The sequence below is a fragment of the Engystomops pustulosus genome, chromosome 3 (assembly GCF_040894005.1).
Source record: "Engystomops pustulosus chromosome 3, aEngPut4.maternal, whole genome shotgun sequence".
Classification (NCBI taxonomy): domain Eukaryota; kingdom Metazoa; phylum Chordata; class Amphibia; order Anura; family Leptodactylidae; genus Engystomops; species Engystomops pustulosus.
This window is the reverse complement of record NC_092413.1, coordinates 82,686,197-82,712,434: the sequence shown is the minus strand read 5'-3', so window position 1 is coordinate 82,712,434 and position 26,238 is coordinate 82,686,197. Positions and strand designations below refer to the sequence as shown.

Below are 26,238 nucleotides of genomic sequence, written 5' to 3'. Positions count from 1 at the left end.
ATGTTTAGGAAGTTTAAAAACTGCAGTTCAGCTTAGGTTGTTGTAAAGCATGGGAAGGCGGCCTCTTAGTCCCCCAAATCAGGACCTTGATTTTTGTGATTAATCTTCCTGCTCTATAACATAGCACAGCAAATTCCATCTGAAAGTTTGCTTTAACATTAAGATTCCTTACCTGAACAGATAACCTTTCTTCATTAGACAATAAATTTAATGTTCTGCACTGAAAAATCATAAAACAAATAAAAGAAGCAGTTAATGATAATAAAGCAGGAAAACATATTTATTGCACCAATGATTACCACATATACTCGAGTATAACCCTGACTTTTCAGGACATTTTTTATGCTGAAAGGTGCCCCTCTGCTTTTACTCAAGTGTGTCATCCAGCAGGCAAACTTACCTGTTGGGTGAAAGGGGACGGCATATTGGGGGGGGGGGGGGCAGAACTCCCCCCGACCCCCGTGCAAATGTGCAATGAAAAGTGTGCATTACACACGCTTTTCGCTGCAGGACCTTAAATTATGTCATTCAGGTCCTGCAGCCCCCAGGAGGATATCACTTCCTGGAGGCTATAAGGACCAGCAATGTTGTCATGATAACATGACCTGCAGGGAAAATCAATCACACAGGCAGCAGAAGATGATGGGTATGACAGTAAGGTGAGGGGTAAGAGGGAGAAACATGAGTGGCATAACTGAAATATATGGGTGAATAACTGAATGATGTGGGGGATGACTAGCTGACACCCCCCTCTGCCCCAGGCTTATACTCGAGTCAATACATTTTCCCAGTTTTTTGTGGTAAAATTACATGTACCAGCTTATATTCAAGTCATCTTATACTCGGTATATACGGTAATAAAAAAAATAGAAGTGGTATTAGGAACCTTATCTGAAGCAGAAGAACCACAGAAAGCCTCATAGTCTCCAAGTATTTGTATTTCTGGATTACTGCTACAAACTGCACAGTCAGATTTTTTCCTTCGAATCTTTATGTTACGGAAGCGACCGTCCAGAGCATCAAACATAAACATAATACCACTAAAAGATGCTAAAATAACGGTTAAGGAGAAAAAGGATTTATGTATTTGGAATTCCATAAACTACAGTCAGCAGAACACTACTTCTTAAGCAAAATATGATGGACAAACACATTGGCCAAATTTGTCAGGACTGACTAGCAATGTATCATGCATTCTTTAAGAGGCAATGTGCATTCTTTAAAAATAACCCTTTACCACCTCACTTATATGGAGATTACCATACCATTCTGCTGCTATCAGAGGCGTAACTAGGAGAGCTTGGGCCCCATTGCAGATTTCTGCTTGGGCCCCCCCCCCTCCCCCTCATCACCAAAAAAAAAAAAGAAAATACAAATTTGTAAAGACACGTTTATAAAATCACACACATTTACGCACTCATGTACACACATTTGTATTATATACACACATAACGTTTGAAACTCATACTAATTTTTATATACTCTTATACACTTACGGTACACGCATTTATGCACTCATGTATAAATTTATACACCAAAACATACAGTATATACAAACTCATACAGAATATACACACATACCGTAAATACACAAATTTGCACATCTACTGTATTCATACATATACTAATATATACAGTAATCACTCACCGTTTATACACATACATGCAGTATAAAACACACTATATACACACACAGAGGGCCATTTATCATATGCTGGTGCACGTGCGCCAGCGTATGACAGCCCTGCCACGGCTCAGCTGGATACATCAAGAGGTGAGGTCCTGGGCAGGGCCTGGCATAGAAATAAACACAGCCGGCAAATTTTCACATGTGAAAATACACCAGCTACAGGGATCCCGCAGGCCCTGGGTCAGGAATGCCCCGAGCTGCCCCACTCCTCGTTGGCCGCACCACACTGGCGTGAAAGAGGGGATTGGGGAAAATAATTGCAAGGGCTAGCTATAAGCTAGCATTTGCAATTATTTTAGGGCTTCTATGCCACCACACACACACAATATACCCATATATACAGACACATACACACACACCATATACCCATATATACAGACACACACACACCATATACCCATATATACAGACACATACACACACACACCATATACCCATATATACAGACACATACACACACACACACCATATACCCATATATACAGACACATACACACACACACACCATATACCCATATATACAGACACATACACACACACACACCATATACCCATATATACAGACACATACACACACACACACACCATATACCCATATATACAGACACACACACACACACACACACCATATACCCATATATACAGACACATACACACACACACACACACACCATATACCCATATATACAGACACATACACACACACACCATATACCCATATATACAGACACACACACACACACACCATATACCCATATATACAGACACATACACACACACACACACCATATACCCATATATACAGACACATACACACACACACACACCATATACCCATATATACAGACACATACACACACACACACACCATATACCCATATATACAGACACATACACACACACACACCATATACCCATATATACAGACACATACACACACACACACACCATATACCCATATATACAGACACATACACACACACACCATATACCCATATATACAGACACATACACACACACACACACCATATACCCATATATACAGACACATACACACACACACACCATATACCCATATATACAGACACATACACACACACACACACCATATACCCATATATACAGACACATACACACACACACACACACACACACCATATACCCATATATACAGACACATACACACACACACACCATATACCCATATATACAGACACATACACACACACACACCATATACCCATATATACAGACACATACACCATATACCCATATATACAGACACATACACACCATATACCCATATATACAGACACATACACACACACCATATACCCATATATACAGACACATACACACCATATGCCCATATATACAGACACATATACACCATATGCCCATATATACAGACACATACACACCATATACCCATATATACAGACACATACACACCATATACCCATATATACACACACCATATACCCATATATACAGACACATACACACCATATACACATATATACAGACACATACACACACACACCATATACACATATATACAGACACATACACACCATATACACATATATACAGACACATACACACCATATACACATATATACAGACACATATACACCATATACACATATATACAGACACATATACACCATATACACATATATACATAAACAAATACAGATAACATTACTTACTTTTTTGGTCTTGGTGGGCTGGTCTTGCCTCCTTTAAAATCAGCAGGCTGTGTAGGGAAGGGAGTACGTGTCGGCCAGTTGGTGGTGGGGAGTGCAGGCCGGCGAGAAGAAGTGCAGGGCGGCAAGAGGACGTGTCGGCGAGCAGGTGGAAGGCAATGCCGGCTGGCGGTAGAGTGCATGGGCCGGCAGGCGGGAGGAAGAGCAGGAGATAGTGTCAGCTGCCGAGTGGAGGGAAGTACCGGCAGGTGAACGTGTCTGACAGCAGGAGGGAGGAAGTGCCGGTCGGCCGGAGGACATGTCGGCTAGTAGGGGGAAGGATCGTGCCGGCAAGCGCGTGGGAGGGAAGGCGTGCCGTCCGCAGGGAGGGAGGATGACGAGGACGTACTGGCGGGCTGGAGGGCGGGTAGGAGAGTGCGGGCAGCACAAGTGGGCAGCTCTGCGTTCGGCACAGTAGGCGGGGCCCGGGAGAACGGCATTAATAAATTTTGGTATTGCCGTCCTTTCAGGGCCTTTGTGCAGCATGGGCCCTGTAGCAACCGCTACGGCTCTTACGGCTGCTGTTACGCCACTGGCTGCTATACAGATTCGGGGGGCACTTTTTTCGTAACATTTGTGTTATGAAATCTATAGCATCTAGATATGGATATAGCATAGCTTCTCTAGCATAGCTACTCTGACATTGCCTGCTGCTTATTGGACAGTATGAGAAAAGATTAGCATAACACAGGCCCCTCCTCCAGCAATACCTGTGTTTGACGACAGGGCGTTCCTGAGGGAAGTTGGTGTTACCATCATGTGCTGTCTTGTATCAAACAACGGCTAAACAAATTGCAGACTGATTGATTGGTTAGTTTGGATTTGGCAGCTATTTGAGTAAGACGTGTTTTGTGATTTTCGCCAAGATGGAAAAAGAGCAGTATCGTTCGGTAATTCACTTTTTGTTTTGGACGGGTAAAAATGTGAAGAGATAAAAGCAAAGTTGGATGCGGTTTATGGGGACACTTCGCCATCTATGACCACAGTTAGATACTGGTTAAACGTGGGCAAACATCCGTTTTTGATGAGGAGCGATGGGGACGCCATGCAGACGTGGTTACCGAGGAAATCATTCAAAAAGTCCACAACATGACACTCGCCGATCGAAAGTGCGCAAAGTAGCAGAGGTCGTAGGTGTGTGTCGACCGGAACGGCAATTAATATTTTACATGATAAGTTGGCGGCCACATTTGGCAAAAAAGAAGGTACTGTTTCAACACAATAACGCACCAGCACAATCATCCGGAGTTGTCGCCGCCAAACTGCATGAATTGGGTTATGAATTGCTGCCGCACGCCTCGTATTCACCTGATCTGGCTCCCTGTGACTTTTTTTTGTTCCCTAACATGAAGAAATTGATTGCGAGAAAAAAAGTTAGCTCAAACGAGGAAGTCATCGCCAAGACAGAGGCGTAATTTTGATAGTTCGACAAATCCTATTTTTTTGGAGGGGTTAAAAAAATGGCAGGAAAGTTGGGAGAAGTGTATCTTTCTAAAAGGGGACTATGTTGAAAAATAATTAAAAAAAAAATAAAAAAATGGTGTCTTCATTTCTAACACAGGTACTTACTTATTGAACCGCCCTCGTATTTATATATGTACAGGACTGATATCTCCGCAACTGTGTGTAAATCTACAAAAGTGTGAGGTGGTGAAAGGTCCTCTTTCACTGACATCACCTCCCCAATTTCCTCTGTTGGAATTTTTTCTACACCCCTACCACCCCCACATTGCTCCCATGTTATTTGTGGAACACAATATTCCAAATACTGATGGAAGGGCATTCATGCATTGGAGCAGAGAGTCTTCTATTGCCCTCCTTACAGTAAACACATAAACACAATTATCGTAATGGATGGATGACACCTTTTAAAAGGTAGGAGGTGGGTAAAATCTCCTCTTTAAATATTCTGTGCCCTGCTAGGAATGGTGGCTGCAGTTCACTGCATTAGTGCAAAAATTGAATAACAATTGAGGTGGAGAGTAGAGATTGAGTTTCATTCTTCTCCTGGATGTTGCATCTACCTCAATAGGTGGGACAAGGTTTCCTGGTGCCTTATTTAATACACTGTTAATGTTCCATTGCTGAATAGTGTCTGGTGTTTCATCATCATCAGGCGTTTACACGAATCAAATAAGCTTTGCAGACAAAACTCTCCTTGTGGAGGCAGTTAACTTCAGGGTCTTGTGATGTCGGGAATGTAACACTCATGTGATCTTCTTAAGACTAGAAGAGTTCATGTGATTCTCTTAATAAAAGCATCTAGTTACTTCTAACAGGACATGTGAACGTATAACAAGAAAAGTAGGAATGAGGTGAAAATCTTTTCATATCGGTTTCTTCTATGCTTAAGAGAATTTTCACAAAAACCCCACAATATCAGAGTAATCCAGGCAGATTAGAGTGAATATAGAGGCAGGTTAACCAAGTCTAACCATTGAAACAACAGCATGGATCAAAAAGGTAATAAATAGAGATGAGCGAGCACTAAAATGCTCGAGTGCTCGTTATTCGAGACGAACTTTTCCAGATGCTCGAGTGCTCGTCTCGAATAACGAGCCCCATTGAAGTCAATGGGAGACTCGAGCATTTTTCAAAGGGACCATGGTTCGGGAATAAAATGTGTTAATTAATTGAAAAAGAAGGTCTTCTGATAAGTGATCAGATGTATGCAAACATCTGCAATCTATTCTTCACTGTTCCGCGCGTATATTATCTCCCGACAAGTTAACAGATGTGAAGAACAGTGAAGAATAGAATAAAAACAGTGAATACAGGATCATTTAAGTGAAAAACACAGTGAAGAATAGATTGCAGATGTTCTGCACATCTGCTTACTTGTCGGGAGATACGCTGTCCCGGGATCCGCTGCTCTTCTTCCACTGAAGTCTCCCCGATGTCTCCGTGCCCCTCGATGTCTCCCCGTGCCCCTCGATGTCTCCCCGTGCCCCTCGATGTCTCCCCGTGCCCCTCGATGTCTCCGTGCCCCTCGATGTCTCCCCGTGCCCCTCGATGTCTCCGTGCCCCTCGATGTCTCCGTGCCCCTCGATGTCTCCGTGCCCCTCGATGTCTCCGTGCCCCTCGATGTCTCCCCGTGCCCCTCGATGTCTCCCCGTGCCCCTCGATGTCTCCCCGTGCCCCTCGATGTCTCCGTGCCCCTCGATGTCTCCGTGCCCCTCGATGTCTCCCCGTGCCCCTCGATGTCTCCCCGTGCCCCTCGATGTCTCCCCGTGCCCCTCGATGTCTCCCCGTGCCCCTCGATGTCTCCGTGCCCCTCGATGTCTCCGTGCCCCTCGATGTCTCCGTGCCCCTCGATGTCTCCGTGCCCCTCGATGTCTCCGTGCCCCTCGATGTCTCCGTGCCCCTCGATGTCTCCGTGCCCCTCGATGTCTCCGTGCCCCTCGATGTCTCCGTGCCCCTCGATGTCTCCGTGCCCCTCGATGTCTCCGTGCCCCGATGTCTCCGTGCCGCTCCCTGATGTCTCCGTGCTGCCGCTGCCCCATGTCTCTGTGCTGCTCACCGTGTTCATCACACATATATATTGTTCTTCACATACTATTTTGTTCGCACCGTTCCGCGCGTATCTCCCGACAAGTAAGCAGATGTGCCGAACATCTGTAATCTATTCTTCACTGTGTTCTGCACTGTGTTTTTCTCTTAAATGATCCTGTGTTCACTGTGTTCACTGTTTTTATTCTATTCTTCATTGTTCTTCACTGTGTTTTTTTAATTAAATGCTCGATCTCGAGCAGGGGAAATACTCGCTCATCTCTAGTAATAAACCCCATAAGACTGATGACAATTAAAGAGGCTGTTTACATGTTGTTTACATGATCACGGCACCTCTGCTCCGACTACTTCCACCGTCCTGGCACGCCCACTCGTTCCCATGTTACAGCACTTGGACAGCACTGGGACAGGTGGGCATGCTGCTGGAGGAGGCAAGTAGACATTTATTTTATTTACAGCCCCCCCCCCAGGCCACCTGAAGATTTTTAAATAAAGTCGGACAGCCCCTTTAACCACTTACAGACCTGGCCTTTTTTGTTTTATCATTTCCATTTTTTCACTCCCCACCTTCAAAAATCTATAACTTTTTTATTTTTACATGTAAAGAGAGCTCCTTGGCAGCTTATTTTCAGACTACCAAATTTCACTTCATAGTGATGGTTTTGAATATTCCATGGCGTGTACTGGGAAGCAGGGAAAAAATTCAAAATGCAGTGAAAATGGTTAAAAAACGCATTTGCCACGTATTCTTGTGGGCTTGGATTTTACAGCTTTCACTGTGCGCCCTAAATTACATGCCTACTTTATTCTTTGGGTTGGTGCAATCATGGGGATACCAAATATGTATAGGTTTTATAACGTTTTCATGCATTTACAAAAATTAAAATTTCCTGCACAAAATTTTTGGGGGGATTTTGCCATCTTCTGGTGCATGTGGGTGGTGGCATTTTGTGCGACTTTTGATGACGTTTTCAATGCTACCATTTTTAGGACTGTACGACCTTTTGATCAATTTTTATTGAATTTTTTTTATATCTTTCAAAATGGCAAAAAAATGCCAAAGTGCCATTTTGGACTTTGGGCGCATTTACAGGATTAAAATGCAGTGAAAAAACCGTTATCATATTTTGATATATTGAGACTTTTCGGACGCGGCGATACCTAATGTGTTTATGTGATTATTTATATCAGTTCTAAGGAAAGGGGGGTGATTTGAATTTTTAGTTTTTTTATTGCTATTTTTTTTTACTTGTTTTTATTTTTACTTTCCCTATTTTTCAGACCCCCTAGGGTACCACAACCATACAGTATGGCAGTATTTGGAGATTTTATACCTCATTCGCACATTGTAATGAATGTGTTAAAACGAGACAGCCTCGGGTCTTCGGAAGAACCAAGGCTGTCATGGCGACCAACCGCTGCATTCCAATGAGGTCACGGGGAGTGGCGATCATCACCAAGATGGCGCCGCCCATGCACCGCCATCTTCTTGAAGCCGATGGCAAGTTTTCCTGGCGGCGATTGACAGGATAACACTCGGGATATCTCATAAGATATATATTACCGCATATACTCGAATATAAGCCGAGATTTTAAGTTGCTGGCCATGTTATTAAGGGGGGCACTCTGCTGGCCATGTTATTAAGGGGGGCACTCTGCTGGCCATGTTATTTATTGGAGGGACTACTCTGGACATTAACAAAAGGAGGCATCGGTCGCAGCTACAGGGGCGTGAAGTAGCCTTTGCTCCTGCTCCATGGCGCGGCCACTCCACGACCAAGTAGCCGCATAGATACAAGACAAGTTTTATTTAGGTTCTCATAAACTCTTATATTAGCCACATACTGTATGAACTCGATAGTAGGAACCTCACTTTCTGGTTTTGCTTTAATAGATGCAAGTCACATGTGAATAGGTTTCCCCATGCACTTTGACAGAACAAGTTGTCATCCTCTTTTATTATGCCATAAAAACATGTTAATAATTCCAAATTGATTCAAAAGGTATAGAAAGCTATAGAAAGGATACATTCCATACCAGATGCTAGCTTCAGCACTTCCAAAGCTTGAATACATCCCATGATTCCAGGCACTGTAAAAAGTATACACACACTGGTCTAACATGTCAGAAAAAAAGGATTTATATAACAAAAAGGCAAAGACATTTCCTAGACAAATTTTCATTGTAGTGATAAATTGCACATTATTTGCGTGAAAATTCGAAAGGAAAATTAATTTATATACACATACCAATGCCAAGGACACCGCCATCTGCACAGTTGGTTACTGTCTCTGCGGGTGGAGGCACAGGAAATAAGCAGCGGAAACATGGCCCTCCATTATGATTATACACTGTTAGCTAAAAAGAGAAAACTCTATTGATGTGGAAAACATTTTAAAGGAAATACACCATCATGATAAACCAGGGGCACTTACCAATAGATCCAGGCACTGTGACTTTGGTAATCTTCTTATATTTGTTACCCATGGTCTCCTTACTTTTAAAATAAACTATTAAAATTATGCTAATGTGACAGAAGGGCTCCGGGGGCATTATCAGATTCACAGGCTGTTAAATGCCAGGAGCCCCCCTCCAACTGTGTGAGATTATATCAGGCAGAGGGAGGAGAAAAGTGCTGGGAGAGGAGGCAGGAGGGGGAGGCAGTGTAACAGCCTGTGAATAAGGAGCATGGAGGGGCTCTGGTAACAACCCTAAGAGCCCTACAGGCTTATTAGTACAATATCAAAAATTGATTTGAGAAGGAAGGAGACCACAGTCACGGTTCCTGGATTTATGTACGTGTATGTGCCCCTGGTTTATCATGTTTGATTTCATGGTACATTTTAAATCAAGGTAAATCTGTCATTGTAAGAATGTTAATGGTATCAAAGTATCATCTCCAAAAAAAACAAGATTAATATTTATTGCCTGAAAAAATAATGTCAGAGTAATGCGCAAATTCTCAGCTTCCACATGGTTTTACTAGTAATTGCAAAACCTTCAACCATTTAATAGGAAAGTGAGGTCTGTGCCTATTTTTGTTGGTTTCTGGAGTGCTCTGGATAGGGTGTTGGTATACACTGGTAGCTGTGGTCTGATTTCCTTTTGATCGGTGAAGGATAAACCTCTCAAAACAGATGATCGGTACTTAGACGTATTAGAACTGCTACCTATACTTTTTCCCAGTGAGGCCCATACAAAATTTGAGATATTGTCATTTTTATTCACTTACCTGGCCTTCCCATCTTAGTGCACTTGCAGATACCAATGGTTTACCAGCTGCGACACAAGCATCATTGATCAAATATCTGGTAGGAACATTGTCGGAGCAGTCTGCTATGAGATCATATGTTATATGTTGCTTAAGGAAAAATATTGATGCTGGATATGCTTTCAAAGAAGACAAGAAGGTCTATTAGAAGATGATCGCTGAGAACTTTCACTTTTAAGGAACATGACAAGCGCGGTCTCAACATTAATCACATGGGAAACTTTTTCTGTGTTGCTGCAGTGGAACATGGAATTTTACACAGCTGGGAACAGTGAAGCAAAGTTTTGCTCCCTTCCCCTGAGCACCGCAGAGCACCTGAGCTAGTCATCCCGCTCTGCAAATCCCGTCTCACAGGACATAGCAGACACGTGAGGCAGGAAGCCACACCCCCCACCTCCTGTGCGCGACTGCGCCATGTCTTTGCCTCTCAGGCCAGAGGCCTGAATAAGCCTCTGACCTGTGATGAGCCTGACACAGGCACACACAATGACGTTGCTATGGCACCTCACGGGAAAGGACCAAAGGTGTCAACAGCAGACAAGAAGACAGGCGAGTATAAACTTTTATTATTATTATTTTTTTTCTCAAATCTGCACAGGGGGGGTTCTAATACTACTTGAGGAATGGCTGATGGCTACTGGGGCATGGCTACTAGGGGAATGACTGCTGGCTATTGGGGCATAGCTACTGGGGGCATGACTGCTGACTACTGGGGACATGATTAATGGTTGCTAGGAGCATAATTGCTGGCTACTAGGTGTATGACTTCTGGTCACTGGGGATATTACTACTGGCTACTGGGAACATGACTACAATAGTAGGCATTACTGGGACTAATGACTACTGGAGACATCACTAGGGACATTCTTGTTGCTGCAGGGGGGCATCACTGTGGCTACTGGCTCTCTGACTACTTGTGGGGGGGCATCACTATGGCTACTGGGGGGCATCAATATGACTACTGGTCACTGGGTGGGGGGCATCACTGTGACTACTGGTCACTGGGTGGGGGGCATCACTGTGACGGCTGGCCACTGGGTGGGGGGCATCACTGTGACGGCTGGCCACTGGGGGGGGCATCAGTGTGACGGCTGGCCACTGGGGGGGCATCAGTGTGACGGCTGGCCACTGGGGGGGCATCAGTGTGACGGCTGGCCACTGGGGGGGCATCAGTGTGACGGCTGGCCACTGGGGGGGGGGGCATCAGTGTGACGGCTGGCCACTGGGGGGGGGGGCATCAGTGTGACGGCTGGCCACTGGGGGGGGGGGCATCAGTGTGACGGCTGGCCACTGGGGGGGGGGGCATCAGTGTGACGGCTGGCCACTGGGGGGGGGCATCAGCGTGACGGCTGGCCACTGGGGGGGGGGCATCAGCGTGACGGCTGGCCACTGGGGGGGGGGGCATCAGCGTGACGGCTGGCCACTGGGGGGGGGCATCAGCGTGACGGCTGGCCACTGGGGGGGGGCATCAGCGTGACGGCTGGCCACTGGGGGGGGCATCAGCGTGACGGCTGGCCACTGGGGGGGCATCAGCGTGACGGCTGGCCACTGGGGGGGCATCAGCGTGACGGCTGGCCACTGGGGGGGGCATCAGCGTGACGGCTGGCCACTGGGGGGGGCATCAGCGTGACGGCTGGCCACTGGGGGGGGCATCACTGTGACGGCTGGCCACTGGGGGGGGCATCACTGTGACTACTGGCCACTGGGGGGCATCACTGTGACTACTGGCCACTGGGGGGGCATCACTGTGACTACTGGCCACTGGGGGGGCATCACTGTGACTACTGGCCACTGGGGGGCATCACTGGGACTACTGGCCACTGGGGGGGCATCACTGGGACTACTGGCCACTGGGGGGGGCATCACTGTGACGGCTGGCCACTGGGGGGGGCATCACTGTGACGGCTGGCCACTGGGGGGGGCATCACTGTGACGGCTGGCCACTGGGGGGGGCATCACTGTGACGGCTGGCCACTGGGGGGGGCATCACTGTGACGGCTGGCCCTTTGGGGGGGGGCATCACTGTAACGGCTGGCCACTGGGGGGGGGCATCACTGTGACGGCTGGCCACTGGGGGGGGGGGCATCACTATGACTACTGGCCACTGGGAGGGGCATCACTATGACTACTGGCCACTGGGGGGGGGCATCACTATGACTACTGGCCACTGGGGGGCATCACTATGATGGCTGGACACTGGGGGGGGGCATCACTGTGATGGCTGGCCACTGGGGAAGCATCACTGTGACTACTGGCCACTGGGGGGCATCACTGTGACTACTGGCCACTGGGGGGCATCACTGTGACTACTGGCCACTGGGGGGCATCACTGTGACTACTGGCCACTGGGGGGCATCACTGTGACTACTGGCCACTGGGGGGCATCACTGTGACTACTGGCCACTGGGGGGCATCACTGTGACTACTGGCCACTGGGGGGCATCACTGTGACTACTGGCCACTGGGGGGCATCACTGTGACTACTGGCCACTGGGGGGCATCACTGTTACTACTGGCCACTGGGGGGGCATCACTGGGACTACTGGCCACTGGGGGGGGGCATCACTGGGACTACTGGCCACTGGGGGGGCATCAATGGGACTACTGGCCACTGGGGGGGCATCAATGGGACTACTGGCCACTGGGGGGGCATCAATGGGACTACTGGCCACTCGGGGGGCATCATTGGGACTACTGGCCACTCGGGGGGCATCATTGGGACTACTGGCTACTGGGGGAAAATCAATGTGATTACTGGCTACTGGGGGAGAATGAATGTGACTACTGGCTACTGGGCACGACTGCACGAATTCACCAACGTCTGCATAAAGCTTAACCAAACCATGTATCAATCTGACTATAAAGCCATCAGAAAAAAAACAGAAGTCACATTAATGGTAAGAAGCATCTAATAGAGCTGCCGGTGGGTGCTGCCATCTTGGATGTCATCGGAGGGCGCCGAACGGTTTCCATGGCAGCCTACAGTCTCAGAGATTCGTAGGCTATTAGACATCAACCGTAAAATGACTATATACTTCAATACAATATCATTGCAATATATAGTATGAGCAATCAGCAGCGTACATACATTTTTTTTAAGGTTTAAATCACCCCCTTTCCTTAGAACACATATAAAAAATAAACAGTAAAAATCAAAAACTATTTTTAAAATGGGAGTATAAAAGAGACTGACACTAATGTACATGGTAAATATGCAAGATATGATAATTTCAATCCATTTCATAGATTTAAAGGGTTATTGAAATGATAAACTATTTAACATAAAAATGCATCACATATACACTTGTTCATAAACTTATTGCTTACAATTCAGTTGTTAAAACTCAAGATGACACAAAGCTGGAGGTTATTGGCTTTGCGTGTTATATCCATGTGCTATACCTGTGCATCGTTCAGTGTTCGCCTTAGATAAGTTGGTCATATATATAGACTCAGAATTTTAACTTCAATTATATAGTGGTTAAGCTAAGTCCTCACAGTCTCATTTTGAAGTTAATAAATAATTAAGTAAGCCAACACATAATATCCAAAAGTTATAACTCACTGCAATGTGTGTGTGCTGAGCTATACACAGTACTTTAGTACGTTGGTGATTGTTCTGCGTCTGCAGAGGACACATGTCGGTACTTAGCGCATGCGTATTGTAGATGTTAGATGTACCACAGGTCACAGGAGAACAACTTCAGAGTGTGGATGGTTAGTACTGTGCAGTCAGTACTTTTCTTATGTGTATTGAAGTTGCGAGACGTACCACAGGTCACAGAAAAGTGATGCAACAATTAGCTTGCAGTACAAATGTATTTGTAAACAGTTTGATTTCAAATAGGCTGATTGACACCATTGTAGCTGACTGCATCCACCTTATATATGTAGAAATAAAAATAGATAAAAATGGACACCTTTTCAAGTCAAAATTCTGATGGATCGGCCATTACTTCGGGTGTGTAGGAAACTAATTTAAAAACTTCTAGATGCATTTCGAGGGTAACATACTCCTTACTCTGGAAATTGGATCAATATATATATATATATATATATATATATATATATATATATATATATATATATATATATATATATATATATATATATATATACACACACACATACATATATATATACAGTGTATATATATATATATATATATATACACACACACATACATATATATATACAGTGTATATATATATATATATATACACACACACACATATATGAGCAAAGATGTAGTGGTAGCAGCACTCGTAACCACTATAATGTTCGGGTGCACATCCAAGAACCGGGACAAACAGTCCCTCCAGGATTCTAAGTAAAGAAAAAATGGCAGCACTCCGAGGTAACTTTGTGAAACAGGTACTGGTTTATTCCAACATGTGCCAAGCTTGAGGAAGGCTCCAGGCCAAAATTACCTCGGAGTCCTGATATTTTTTTTTTCCCACACCAGATTGTAGTGAAAAATACCTTAGTGGATTTATTCCACGTGAAAGAGCAATGTTTCGGCTCCAAACAGTGAGCTTGAGAAAGGCTCACTGTTTGGAGCCGCAACATTGCTCTTTCACGTGGAATAAATCCACTAAGGTATTTTTCACTACAATCTGGAGAGAGAGAAAGAGAGAGAGAAAGAAAGAAAGAGAGAGAGAAAGAAAGAAAGAGAGAGAGAGAGAGAGAGAGAGAGAGAGAGAGAGAGAGAGAGAGAGAGAGAGAAGAGAGAGAGAGAGAGAGAGAGAAAGAGAGAGAAAGAGAGAGAAAGAGAGAGAAAGAGAGAGAAAGAGAGAGAGAGAGTGAGAGAGACTCACCAACGAAAACTGAGTGATGCATAGTTATAGCACACGGAAAGAACACGTAAAGCCGATCAACTTTGTGTCATCTTAAAGGACATCCACCACCAGGATGAAGGTTTGTAAACCAAGTACACTGAGATACTGGTGTGTGCCCCCTCTCGCAGGACATGTTTATGGTTTTTAAGAAAAAAAAGGCTTTAAAAATTATGCAAATTAGCCTAATTTTGCAATATTTTAACAGCCTTTTTTTTGTAAAAAACAAAACATCAATATCACATATAATATATGTGTACATCCATATAGTAATGTTCCTTTTGTATCAGACATGGTGATATATAACATTCTTCCATGGTCGGCTACTGTGCCTCAAACTTTTTAAGAAAAAAGGAGAAAAGAAAGAATTGGGGGGGACTTCAAGACAGTTGGAAAGAGGCCTTAATCTGACATTCACGTCTGTGTTTGACCTTGTTTGGCCAATAAATGGGTTGGTATTTGGCCTTTAGGTCCTGTGTAAGGTATCATGTATTGACTTATGACTCTATGTATTATAAAAGCCCAGGGTAGGAGTAGTGTCCCTTGAGAAAATAATAGGGGAGGGGCAACATAATAATAAAACTGCAACAAAAGAAACAGGAATAAAGACTACACATAAATCCAATAAAGCGGAGTCCCAGCTAATAGCATCACACACCTCTCCTCCATGGTCTGTGTACCTAACCCGGGGGATAATCAGGTGGATGTTGTGGCACACGGATCCATTGTAGCATCTATTTCAAGGATGTGGTTTGCACAAATGTTTATGTAATTAATTTTTTTTATTGATGAATTTATTGATGATTTTTTTATGTTAAATAGTTTAGAATTTCATTAGCCCATTAAATCTATGAAATTTATTTAAAATGATCATATCTTGCATATTTACCATGTCCAATAGTGCCAGTCTCTTTTATACTTCTAATTTCTTTCCTGTAGCTTAGCATCAGCTACCATTTGCCTGCAGCACTGTACACATTGGACAATAGTTAAGCTATATATGTGCAAGAGTGGCATCCTTTTCCCCTTTTTGCTATTAATAATATTTTTTATAAGAAATGAATGAATTTTAAATAATGCAGTATTAACATCAACAAGCGCTATACATGAACTGAACATAGGTGTGGATTTTTCCATATATGTTCTTTACAATGCAGAAACATTGTACAATTAAAAGGATATTGCTGAATAAGATGCAGAGCATTACTGGGGTTTAGCATCATCTGATAAGGAACATATTCCACTGAAGAATTCAATCTGAAATAAACAGAAGAGCTAATGACACAATTCCTACCTACTGCATGCAACATACAGGAGTAAGCTCAGTAACTAGCCCAAAAGTGTAACGTGTGACCCTTTAAGACTGCTTGTATTGTGGGCACAATCGTTTCTCCCCGTGCATGTAAGTAACCATATATAAGGTTGTAAAGATAACATTAACAAGCATTAAACTACATTATTTAGTTACAATTTAAGGATGAATACACATGTTTTTTCCAGCCGTGCCCTGGCAACCCAGGGGTGTCTTTAAAACACTTTAACTGTTGACTGTGCCAAGTTAGACAGAGGGGGGGGTTAGATTTAGCAGTGCCTTACGCAGAATAATAAATCTGGTGTGGTTGAGGACTGTCTAGTCTAGTCAGGTTTTCGCACATTTATGTAACAAACTAAGGTAATAAATCATAACCCTTTCTTTAACAGTCACAAAAGTGCCAAAAATCCTTGATAACATATTGAAGAGTGCTTACACCTAACGGGATAATAACAAGCCACCATTTTTAGGTGGCGGGAGGTGTGAATCCTAGCACTGCAGCAAAGCTTTTTAGGGTTGCTGCAGTTCCTCCCGGTTGCTGTACTTGTAAGGAACATGACAAGCGCGGTCTCAACATTAATCACATGGGAAACTTTTTCTGTGTTGCTGCAGTGGAACATGGAATTTTACACAGCTGGGAACAGTGAAGCAAAGTTTTGCTCCCTCCCCCTGAGCACCTGAGCTAGTCATCCCGCTCTGCAAATCCCATCTCACAGGACATAGCAGACCCGTGAGGCAGGAAGCCACACCCCCCACCTCCTGTGCGCGACTGCGCCATGTTTTTGCCTCTCAGGCCAGAGACCTGAATAAGCCTCTGACCTGTGATGAGCCTGACACAGGCACACACAATGACGTTGCTATGGCACCTCACGGGAAAGGACCAAAGGTGTCAACAGCAGACAAGAAGACAGGCGAGTATAAACTTTTATTTTTATTATTTTTTTCTCAAATCTGCACAGGGGGTTCTAATACTACTTGGGGAATGGCTGATGGCTACTGGGGCATGGCTACTAGGGGAATGACTGCTGGCTATTGGGGCATAGCTGCTGGGGGCATGACTGCTGACTACTGGGGACATGATTAATGGTTGCTAGGAGCATAATTGCTGGCTACTAGGTGTATGACTTCTGGTCACTGGGGATATTACATTGGCTACTAGGTGTATGACTTCTGGTCACTGGGGAGAAAAGACAGAAGCAGTTTATCACCGCTACTGTCTTCTCCCTTCATCGCTAAATAACGCTGAACCCTAGACCATAAAATTTTTTTTCACTTTTTGTCCTCAAAGTGTAAAATAGGTTGAAGCATATTTCATGAGTTCTTTTATTACACTAGGAAGACTTTTTAAAACGTATTCAATTGTCTTGGAGAATCAAGAGATGAAGAATAAGCAGACAGTGTCCCACATTTATTAAAGCATTTGCACCAGTTTTCTGTTTGACTTTGCACATGTATTTATAAAGTGTCTGCGCCAGTTTTGTGCCCCGGCTGCACTGCGTTCTACAAGACAGAAAAATGTGCACCTAAAGGGAGTGTTAGTCCTTAGACCGTGCGCTAAATTTATTACTGATGTGCATCAGAATTCTGCAGCACGAACAAAGTGCACCAAAAAAAAAAAAATGGTGCAAACTTCCGGAGCAGTGTAGGGGGCACCAGATTAATGAAGACCGGGTGTCACAAATGATGAATTTGGCGCACCCTGCACCCTTCACAGGAAAACTACAAATAGTACAGACTGCACTGTTTTTGATAAATGTGGGCCATGGTCTATTCTGAAAGTCATCCAGCTTTCATTTTTATAGGTACACTGGAAAATACCTGTTGCTATGGAATCTCAGACTTTTCTTTGTATTTATAAGTCGTCCTTATAATTCTTACAGAATGAAATTATAAAATACATGACAGACCACATACTTCCTTAGAGTTTTCACAACGGATGCAGATTTTGACATGCCTTTTCTTTTCTCTCCATGCAAAACTTGTCTATGAAGATTGCTTGTTTCCACTACATCATAATCCAGCAATCCCAATCGTCCTGAGTGTAGAAAAAAGTTTGAATTTTACCATATTATAGCCGCAAAACACAGTTTAAATCTTAAATGACCAAGCAAGAAAAAACCTTAAAGGGATTGTCCCACAGAATATTGAATAACAAAGAGAAAGGGTATTCTGTTCTCACCAATGGGTACAACAGCACAGGTGCATGATTCATTCTATCCTATAGGAGAGCACAGCGCTCATCAACCTCTGAACATTTCCATAGACAATGAATGTAGCAACAGGATTACAAAGAGGCTTTCTTTCCACTGTACATGAAATATTTTACACTATTGGTCACTAGAGAGAATTTTTGCTCTGGACTGTGTCAGTGCAGAGAGAACAGAGTCTATAGGAGAGTAGGGACTGGAGCGATATCATGCTCTGTGCTGAATTATAAAGTATCTTTGATGTCATCACAATGTGGTAGTGACTCAAACACAGCACTTCACTGCTACAGGAATCTGCAGCCACATGATGAGTCGTGTGTACTGGAGAATGGGATCAAGACTCTTACCCCTCCCCAATCATGTCATCATCAAAGGACGCTTACAAACTACAAATCAACTGTGTACTGCATTGAAGCACACAGATGATGCTCCCTCTTGTGGTCAACAGTAGAAAACAAAAAAAAAACCAAAAAAATATTTGTTAATTAACCAGTGCCTGGTTTACAATTATTCTGACTTTGCTGTTAACGGAATTCAGATTAACGAAGGACTCCTTTATTAAGGAAGGTTCCTGCGCCGTCTAATACCTACAGCTATGATAGGACAAATTCACACTGGAAGGTTCTCAACCCCTTGACGCTGAGAATATTTTTTTTCTTGGAAAAATGGAGCTTGAGGTTTCTGTAAGAGTGGGTCATCTAGATTGGAGAACATGCAATACTGTAGAAGACAGTAAGGCACATTTACTAAGGTCCTTGCGCCACTTCTCTGATGGAACTTGCACATTCTTTCATGAGCAAACTGCTTGCACATGTATTTAAGAAGTGCCCGTGCCACAAATGTGTCGCACACAACCCTTTTGTGTTGTGGCTGCTCTATTCTTCACACAACAACAATTTTCATCACTGAAGGGCACAGTCGGACTATGCGCAACATTTTATAAGCAGAGTCAGTCAGAAGTGTGTCGCCCGCCCCATGTTAAAGGTGTACCCAAAAAAAAGTTAGTGCACTCCGTTGGGGTAGTGCAGGGAGCGCTAGATTCATGAAGAATGTACGCCATAAATCCTGAATCTGGCGCCCTCTGCACTATACACAGCAAACTGCACCGTGTGTGTGAATAAAACAAGAAACAATAAATGCAGACAGAAATGTAAATCTCTAACGTCATTACCAATTCCAGCTGCTGCCAAATATTGAGCTAATGGACATCCCAGACCTCCACATCCTACCACTAGCACAGAGGCTCTTGATAAGTTCAGTTGGCCTGGAAAAAATACCAACGAATATAAACTGTTAGAACAATGATAAAGCAGTGCAGTTGAATGATGAGAGACAAAACCCAAATAGTAGTGGACATGCATCACAGTAATGGTGGAATACATGAGGGCTAGGAGTGGACAGTTGTGCTGTATAAAAAGAAAGCTTATCCCTGCATATGTGGTGACTCCGTTATATTGCTGGTTCCTTGCAGAACACCAATGCTTATTTGCCACCCTTTGCGTACTGGATAAGTTGTTTGTATAAATTATTGATGATTGTGTTTATGCTAGACTCTCACCTAGATGTCTAGAGCATTTGGAATTTTTAAAATGAATACAATCAGAATTAATGAAAAAATGTGTGAAAATAATAAATACTTTTAAATTTGATTTTGGATTGTATTGGATCTGCACCTCTTTATATAGTATCTACAGGACATCGATTGGAAAGACTATGTGCTTTGATACCTACTGGATACAAAAGAAAAATATTAAGAGAGAGCAGTCCAAAACTCTTTATTTCTATTTTCAGAACTTAAAGGGAACCAGTCACCACATTGTTCACAAATACAGCTAGTAGCAGGCTCCCATAGATCCCTATTAACTAATTGATACCCTTCTTTAAGCAAAAGAATTGTTCCCTTCTGATTCCCATATATTCAACTTTATAATTTTACGTGGTATCCCAGGATATCATTAGCAAGTCGAGGTGGATGTGGCCTTCTCAGGCCGAAGCCAGCAGCTCATCCCCTTACTTTATGATCATGCAGAAGTAATTTTATGTGACCAGGGGGACATCTTTACAGGTCCTTTAGCCTCCTAACATTAGCAAACTGTACACCAAGCATATATCTCATGAAATCACAGCAGCTTGCATGAAGAGGAGTAGAAGTCCATGCAGGCATGCTGTGATCTCATGTGGTGATATATGTGCATGGGGTACACTTTGTACAAGTTTATAGCTCTGCTTTTATGGGGATGTGAGGGAAACCATTTTAGCTAAAAGGTGGGTGTCAAATAGTTACTACGACTCTATAGGAACCTGTCATTAGTTGTATTTATAAAAAATGTGGTAATAGGTTCCCTTTAAAAGTGAAATGGAGTAATTACCTCAAACAGAAGACCTGGATTTCCAAAAGCTTGATATTTTTTATAATTATTTTTGTTCCTAGCGGTTTTTTTTTTGCACTAGGGTTGTAGCTCCCTCTGGAGGTTGCTTTATTTTTACCATTTCAATTCTCTGTTGTTTACAGAAAAATACTACTGCAACAGTATCAGTTGTGCAACATCATTAAATGCTTAAAAGGAAACCTGTCACCACAAACCACCATAAACCTCACCCAATGCCTTAGAGACACGGATAAAGGGAAATATGCAAATACATTTTACAATGGCTCCTTTTGCTACCTTGAAAGGCGGCCCCTTAAAGGGGTTTTCCCACGAAGGAAAGTTAGGCCCTATCCAGCTTTCTGATCAGTGGGGGTCTCAGTGCTCGTCAGTTCGCAATCTCGGGGGTCTCGAGATCAGCAAGTTAGGTCCTATCCCGTGGATAATAACATGTGGGATTAAGCCAACCCAGTATATCTTTTCCAGAAGGAAGAGATTCCAAACTGTAGTAAGATAGAACTTCAGTACAGTGTAAGGAACTGATTTGGATGAGTGAGAGGCTATTGACTAGGGTCTGAAGAGTTCTCCTAATGGAGAGTTTGTCAATTAAAGGACACCTGTCATCAGGTCTGTGTCACTTGTCCTGTCACCACTACCTGTTGGAGCAGCTAACAAGGATCCCATCCCAGCCTTTATGTCTTTAGAGGAAGTGATGTCATCCCTGTTACCCCTCCCTTCTCCTCCCCCAGCTCATGTCTGTGTGTAATGTATAGTAAAGCATTGCTAGTGTCTGTGCTGCATCTGCTGACATGCTGCATCCTCCTAATACACAGAGACACAGACATCAGCTACACAAGTACCTGACATGTTCTGCTATAACATGGCTGCCTGGAGCTGTTGTATCTCTCCTATACACACACAGGCTGCAGGGGGAAGCACATCATTATACAGCCTCACACCATTATACAGGCTGTCAGTCAAGCACTGGGGTGTGTGGCTGTACTTCCCACTCATGAATAAGCTGGACAGCTTGAATATGCTAATGACTCATTGGACATTTCACAGGTCATTTGCATACAACTTTAGGGCCTTGTTTCTTAGGTTTACAGGCATGTAGAGGGACAATGAAGGGGTAGAGGCAATGCTCTCTAATGGCAGTTTATGAAAATCTATTTAGATTAGGATGGTTTTTTTGCATGACGGGTTCTCTTTAAGGCATTCCAATGATTCCCTTCAGGTTTCTGTACAATTCCGCTGTGCCGTAAAAACATCTTTTATTCCTCCTCAACTGATTACTGTATCTATTCAGAGAAAGGAGGCAGAGAGAGGAGGCGGGGAGAGCTTGACTGGATCTGAGAGCTCACCCCGCCTCCCTGACTGGATACAGTAATCAACCGAGGAGGAATAAAATATGTTTTTACAGCACAGTGGAATCATTGGAATGCCTCTATCCTTGTCTCTAAGGTATTGTGTGAGGTTTATAATGGTGCTTTGTGGTGACAGGTTCCATTTAACGATCTGGCCCTTTTGTGTTTTTGCATTTTCATCCGCCATGAGTTATCTGCGGATCAAACTTTAGTTTCTAGTGGCACCTTTTAATATTATGTGAAACTTAATGGTGCCATTTTCTTGGGAAATCTGTTTTTACAGATTTCAGTACAATCAAAAAAATTGATGGTTTCATTAAAGTTTAATACCTTTAAAAAAAAATTTAAGCTAAAAATAAAAATTTACTTCATTGTAACAATCTTACACCCATACCTTTTAATAATTCGATGGGTAAGGCATACATTTTGAGAGGGACATGCCCTGCAATCTTATAACCACTTTTTATATAAATATTAATAGGAAAGAAAATGAAAAAAAGGGGCGATTTGGACAGATGGATATTTTTTCACCACATAGAATAATCCTTTTTATATTTTGATAGATTGGGCATTTTGGGATGCAGTGACACCTAACATGTTTTTTTTTTTTTTTAATTCTAAAAATAAGTTAAATTTGAATAAGTTTGATTATTATCTGCAACTCACATTCCAAATAACTGTCTTACTGCCTGTATCTCTGGTTCTGTAGCCCACTGAACAACAAGCCTGATACATTTTGAAAATTCTTAGCTTTAATATGACACCAGCAGCATGTTTCCAAGTACTATAGAACCAAAGATGCACTTTAGAGTGATGTCAGACGTGGCGCTTTGTCTGCGTTTGCCGCGCCCACCGGGGAAACGCCGATGCGGATTTGTCTGCGCTTGCAAGCGCAGACAAAGCGCCACGTCTGACATCACCCTTAGAAGTGACATTTCCCTGCAAATCTTGTCTTATCTCAAACGAAGAATGGCTCATTCTCACATGACTTTGGAGGTGATTTTTTGTGTACAGGTGAACATGACATATTTCAGATAAAATAGGGATAGCTGAATAGGACATATAAATCCGACCATATGACTTACCTTTAACACCGAACTCAGGTAAGACAAGTTGCCTGCTGTATCTCAGAATGTCAGCATTTGAAAGACAAGTCTTTTCAAGTTCAACCAATTTTTCATCTACATTGTGGAGCTCCGGTCCTGGTGTACAAATTTTATCCTATAGAAATATGAAAAAAAACCTGTAGTATTGTTCAACACATCATAATACGAGTGTTCGGTGAAAATATTTTGCCTAACATGGACTGCACTGTCAAGTGGTCTCCTCACTGCTTTAACAAACGCAGTGCTCTGTTGTATAGTGGCTGGGCTTGGAATTTGTAAACAGGCTGTGACCGATACATGTTTATTAACCCCTTTGCGCCGATGCGGTCAGGCCGCGGGCTGCCCCGGTGGCAACGTGGGACAGCGCCCTAAGGGTGATGACACTAATGGCGTTTTGAACCCGTTTTTGGTAAAACACATGCGGTTTTTAACAGACTGATTAAAAATGGGTTCAAAACGCCACGTGTGTCTTCACCCTTAGGGGGGGGGGCTGATTATTCTGTCTGGCTGGAAGAGAAGTGCAGGAGATGATGATGCAATCAGAGAGAAACTGCCCTGCTATAAGCAAGCACCAGAGCAGAGATAGAAGCCACAGAGCTTCATTATCATAATGTTATATCTGTTTTATCAGCAAAACCACTTAGCACAGGGATTAACCAAGATATGATCCTGCATCAGTGTAGCTACAGCATTCTCAAAGTCTGTTTGCTTCATACTGCATCAAATCAAACAGTAGGTTTTCTTTAACCCCTTAACGACTTGGCCTTTTTAGTTTTTTCACTTCCATTTTTCACTCACCACCTTCAAAAATCTATAACTTTTTTATTTTTCCACATAAAGAGCTGTGTGACGGCTTATTTTCTGCGTAACAAATTGCACTTCATAGTGACGGTATTTAATAGTCCATGGCGTGTACTGGGAAGCGGGAAAAAAAGATCCAAATGCAGTGAAAATGGTGAAAAAACACATTTGCGATGTTTTCTTGTGGGCTTGGAATTTTAGAGCTTTCACTGTCATGACATGTCTACTTTATTCTTTGGGTCGGTACGATCACATGGATACCAAATTTGTATAGGTTTTATAATGTTTTCATACATTTAAAAAAATGAAAACCTCCTGTACAAATTTTTTTTTTTGGATTTTGCCATCTTCTGGCGTCAATAACTTTTTCATACTTTGGTGTACGGAGCTGTGGGTGGTGTCATTTTCATTGCTATAATTTTTGGGACTGTGCGACCTTTTGATCACTTTTTATAATTTTTTTTATATTTTTCAAAATGCCATTTTCGATTTTGGACGGTATTTTCAGTTACGGGGTTAAACGCTATGAAGAGGGCTCGGCCCGCGAGCCCTCTCCATGTGCCGGGTCCCGGTGCATGGAGAGGGTCCGGGCATGGGCGCCGGGAAGGGGTTAAGGGGCTAACAATTTAGGCCGCTGTCAAACGTAAACAATGCATGTGGTTCAATTGAAATGCATATGTGATCAAGCCAAGCCCCTCCTCTTGTCATTTGCATTGTATTTCAAAACTAAATGCAAGCGCCACGTGTGACAGCAACCTTAAAAAGGACCTGTCACCTCTAAAAACTGCAGCACTGTACAATTGAAAGCGCCGGACCGTGCTGTAAGCGGTCAGGTGTATTCATTAGGGGCAGTCCGAGGTGCTGTCACTCCCCTGGACCACCCTCCTACTCCATAGGACTGCTGAGCTTCACGCTGCAGTCAACGCCCCTAATCCCGACACCTCATGAATACACGCTACCGTTTACATCGCGATTCGGCGTTTTCAATTGTATAGCGCTGCAGTGTTTGTTAGCGTTATCGGTTTCTGATAACGCTAGCAGTGTAACTTAAAGGGGTATTCTCGTCTGGGCATTCACATTCAGTTAGATTAATCTGCCATTAATAAACATTTCTTCAATTAGATGTTATTAAAAAAAATATTCCTGTGTGAAGATAATTTTCCATAGATGTAGTGATTTGGTCACTTAGAAACCAGATAGCTTCCTCGGATACGGCCAGCTCTGCTGAAGGGATTTCACAAATAAACAAAAAGGTTTTGTATATGAAATATCTGAGAATTACTACATGTCCCACAGCCGTCCTGTAGTAATGATCGCTGAATCCAGGAGGTCAGGCAGGGCTCAATAGTACATGTCTGGCCACTGCTGCCTAAATGTGATGTGGTCGTAACCGAGGAAGCTATCTCGTTTCTAAGGGACAACATGGCTACATTTATGAGAAATTATCTTCACACAGAAACATTTTTTTTAATAACATCCAATTAAAGAAATGTTTATATATGGAAGATTAATGAAACTGAATGTGAATGCCGAGATGAGAATACCCCTTTAAGTAAGCAGCCCCTAGTGCAGTTTTTACAGGTGACAGGTCTTTTTTCAATGAGGGATGAGCTAAAGGGATTTGCTGCATAATACAGGGCAGACTGATGCAAATAAGCAGAAAATGACCATATAATGCAATACAGTGCAGGATACACTACTGTATATACTCAAGTATAAGCTGCCCCTCGGCATATAGCCAGGGCCCCCACCCGTCCCCCCCATACATAGCCAGTGCCTTCCCCTCGACCCCATATATGGCCAGTGCCTCCCTCCCCCACCCCGTATACAGACAGCAACCCTCTACCCAGCCTAAAAAAACCCCACAAAAACTCTGTATTCACCTTCCTGACGCCCCCCACAGGTCTTCTGTCTTCAGCTCCCTGCGCAGTCTTGTCGCATACACCATGCCGTCAACCGTTTGCTGAAATCATAGTGCGTGCAGATGGCAAGCGGCTGACGTCATGGTGTGTGTGACGGGACCAC

At 43.4% G+C, this 26,238-nt stretch overlaps 1 protein-coding gene across 1 annotated transcript in view; it reads right to left on the bottom strand.

Annotated features, from left to right (window-relative positions):
* The window catches only part of MOCS3 (molybdenum cofactor synthesis 3), a 45,102-nt gene that overhangs the window by 16,435 nt on the left and 2,429 nt on the right, over positions 1-26,238 (bottom strand). Inside the window, exons 2-10 of the mRNA XM_072141244.1 lie at positions 23,392-23,527; positions 19,745-19,837; positions 18,281-18,401; positions 16,237-16,311; positions 10,181-10,298; positions 9,198-9,306; positions 8,977-9,039; positions 887-1,050; positions 173-220 (exon numbers count right to left, since the gene is read on the bottom strand). Coding sequence (XP_071997345.1) covers positions 173-220; positions 887-1,050; positions 8,977-9,039; positions 9,198-9,306; positions 10,181-10,298; positions 16,237-16,311; positions 18,281-18,401; positions 19,745-19,837; positions 23,392-23,527 — 927 coding nt within the window. The remainder of the gene's footprint in view (positions 1-172; positions 221-886; positions 1,051-8,976; positions 9,040-9,197; positions 9,307-10,180; positions 10,299-16,236; positions 16,312-18,280; positions 18,402-19,744; positions 19,838-23,391; positions 23,528-26,238) is intronic.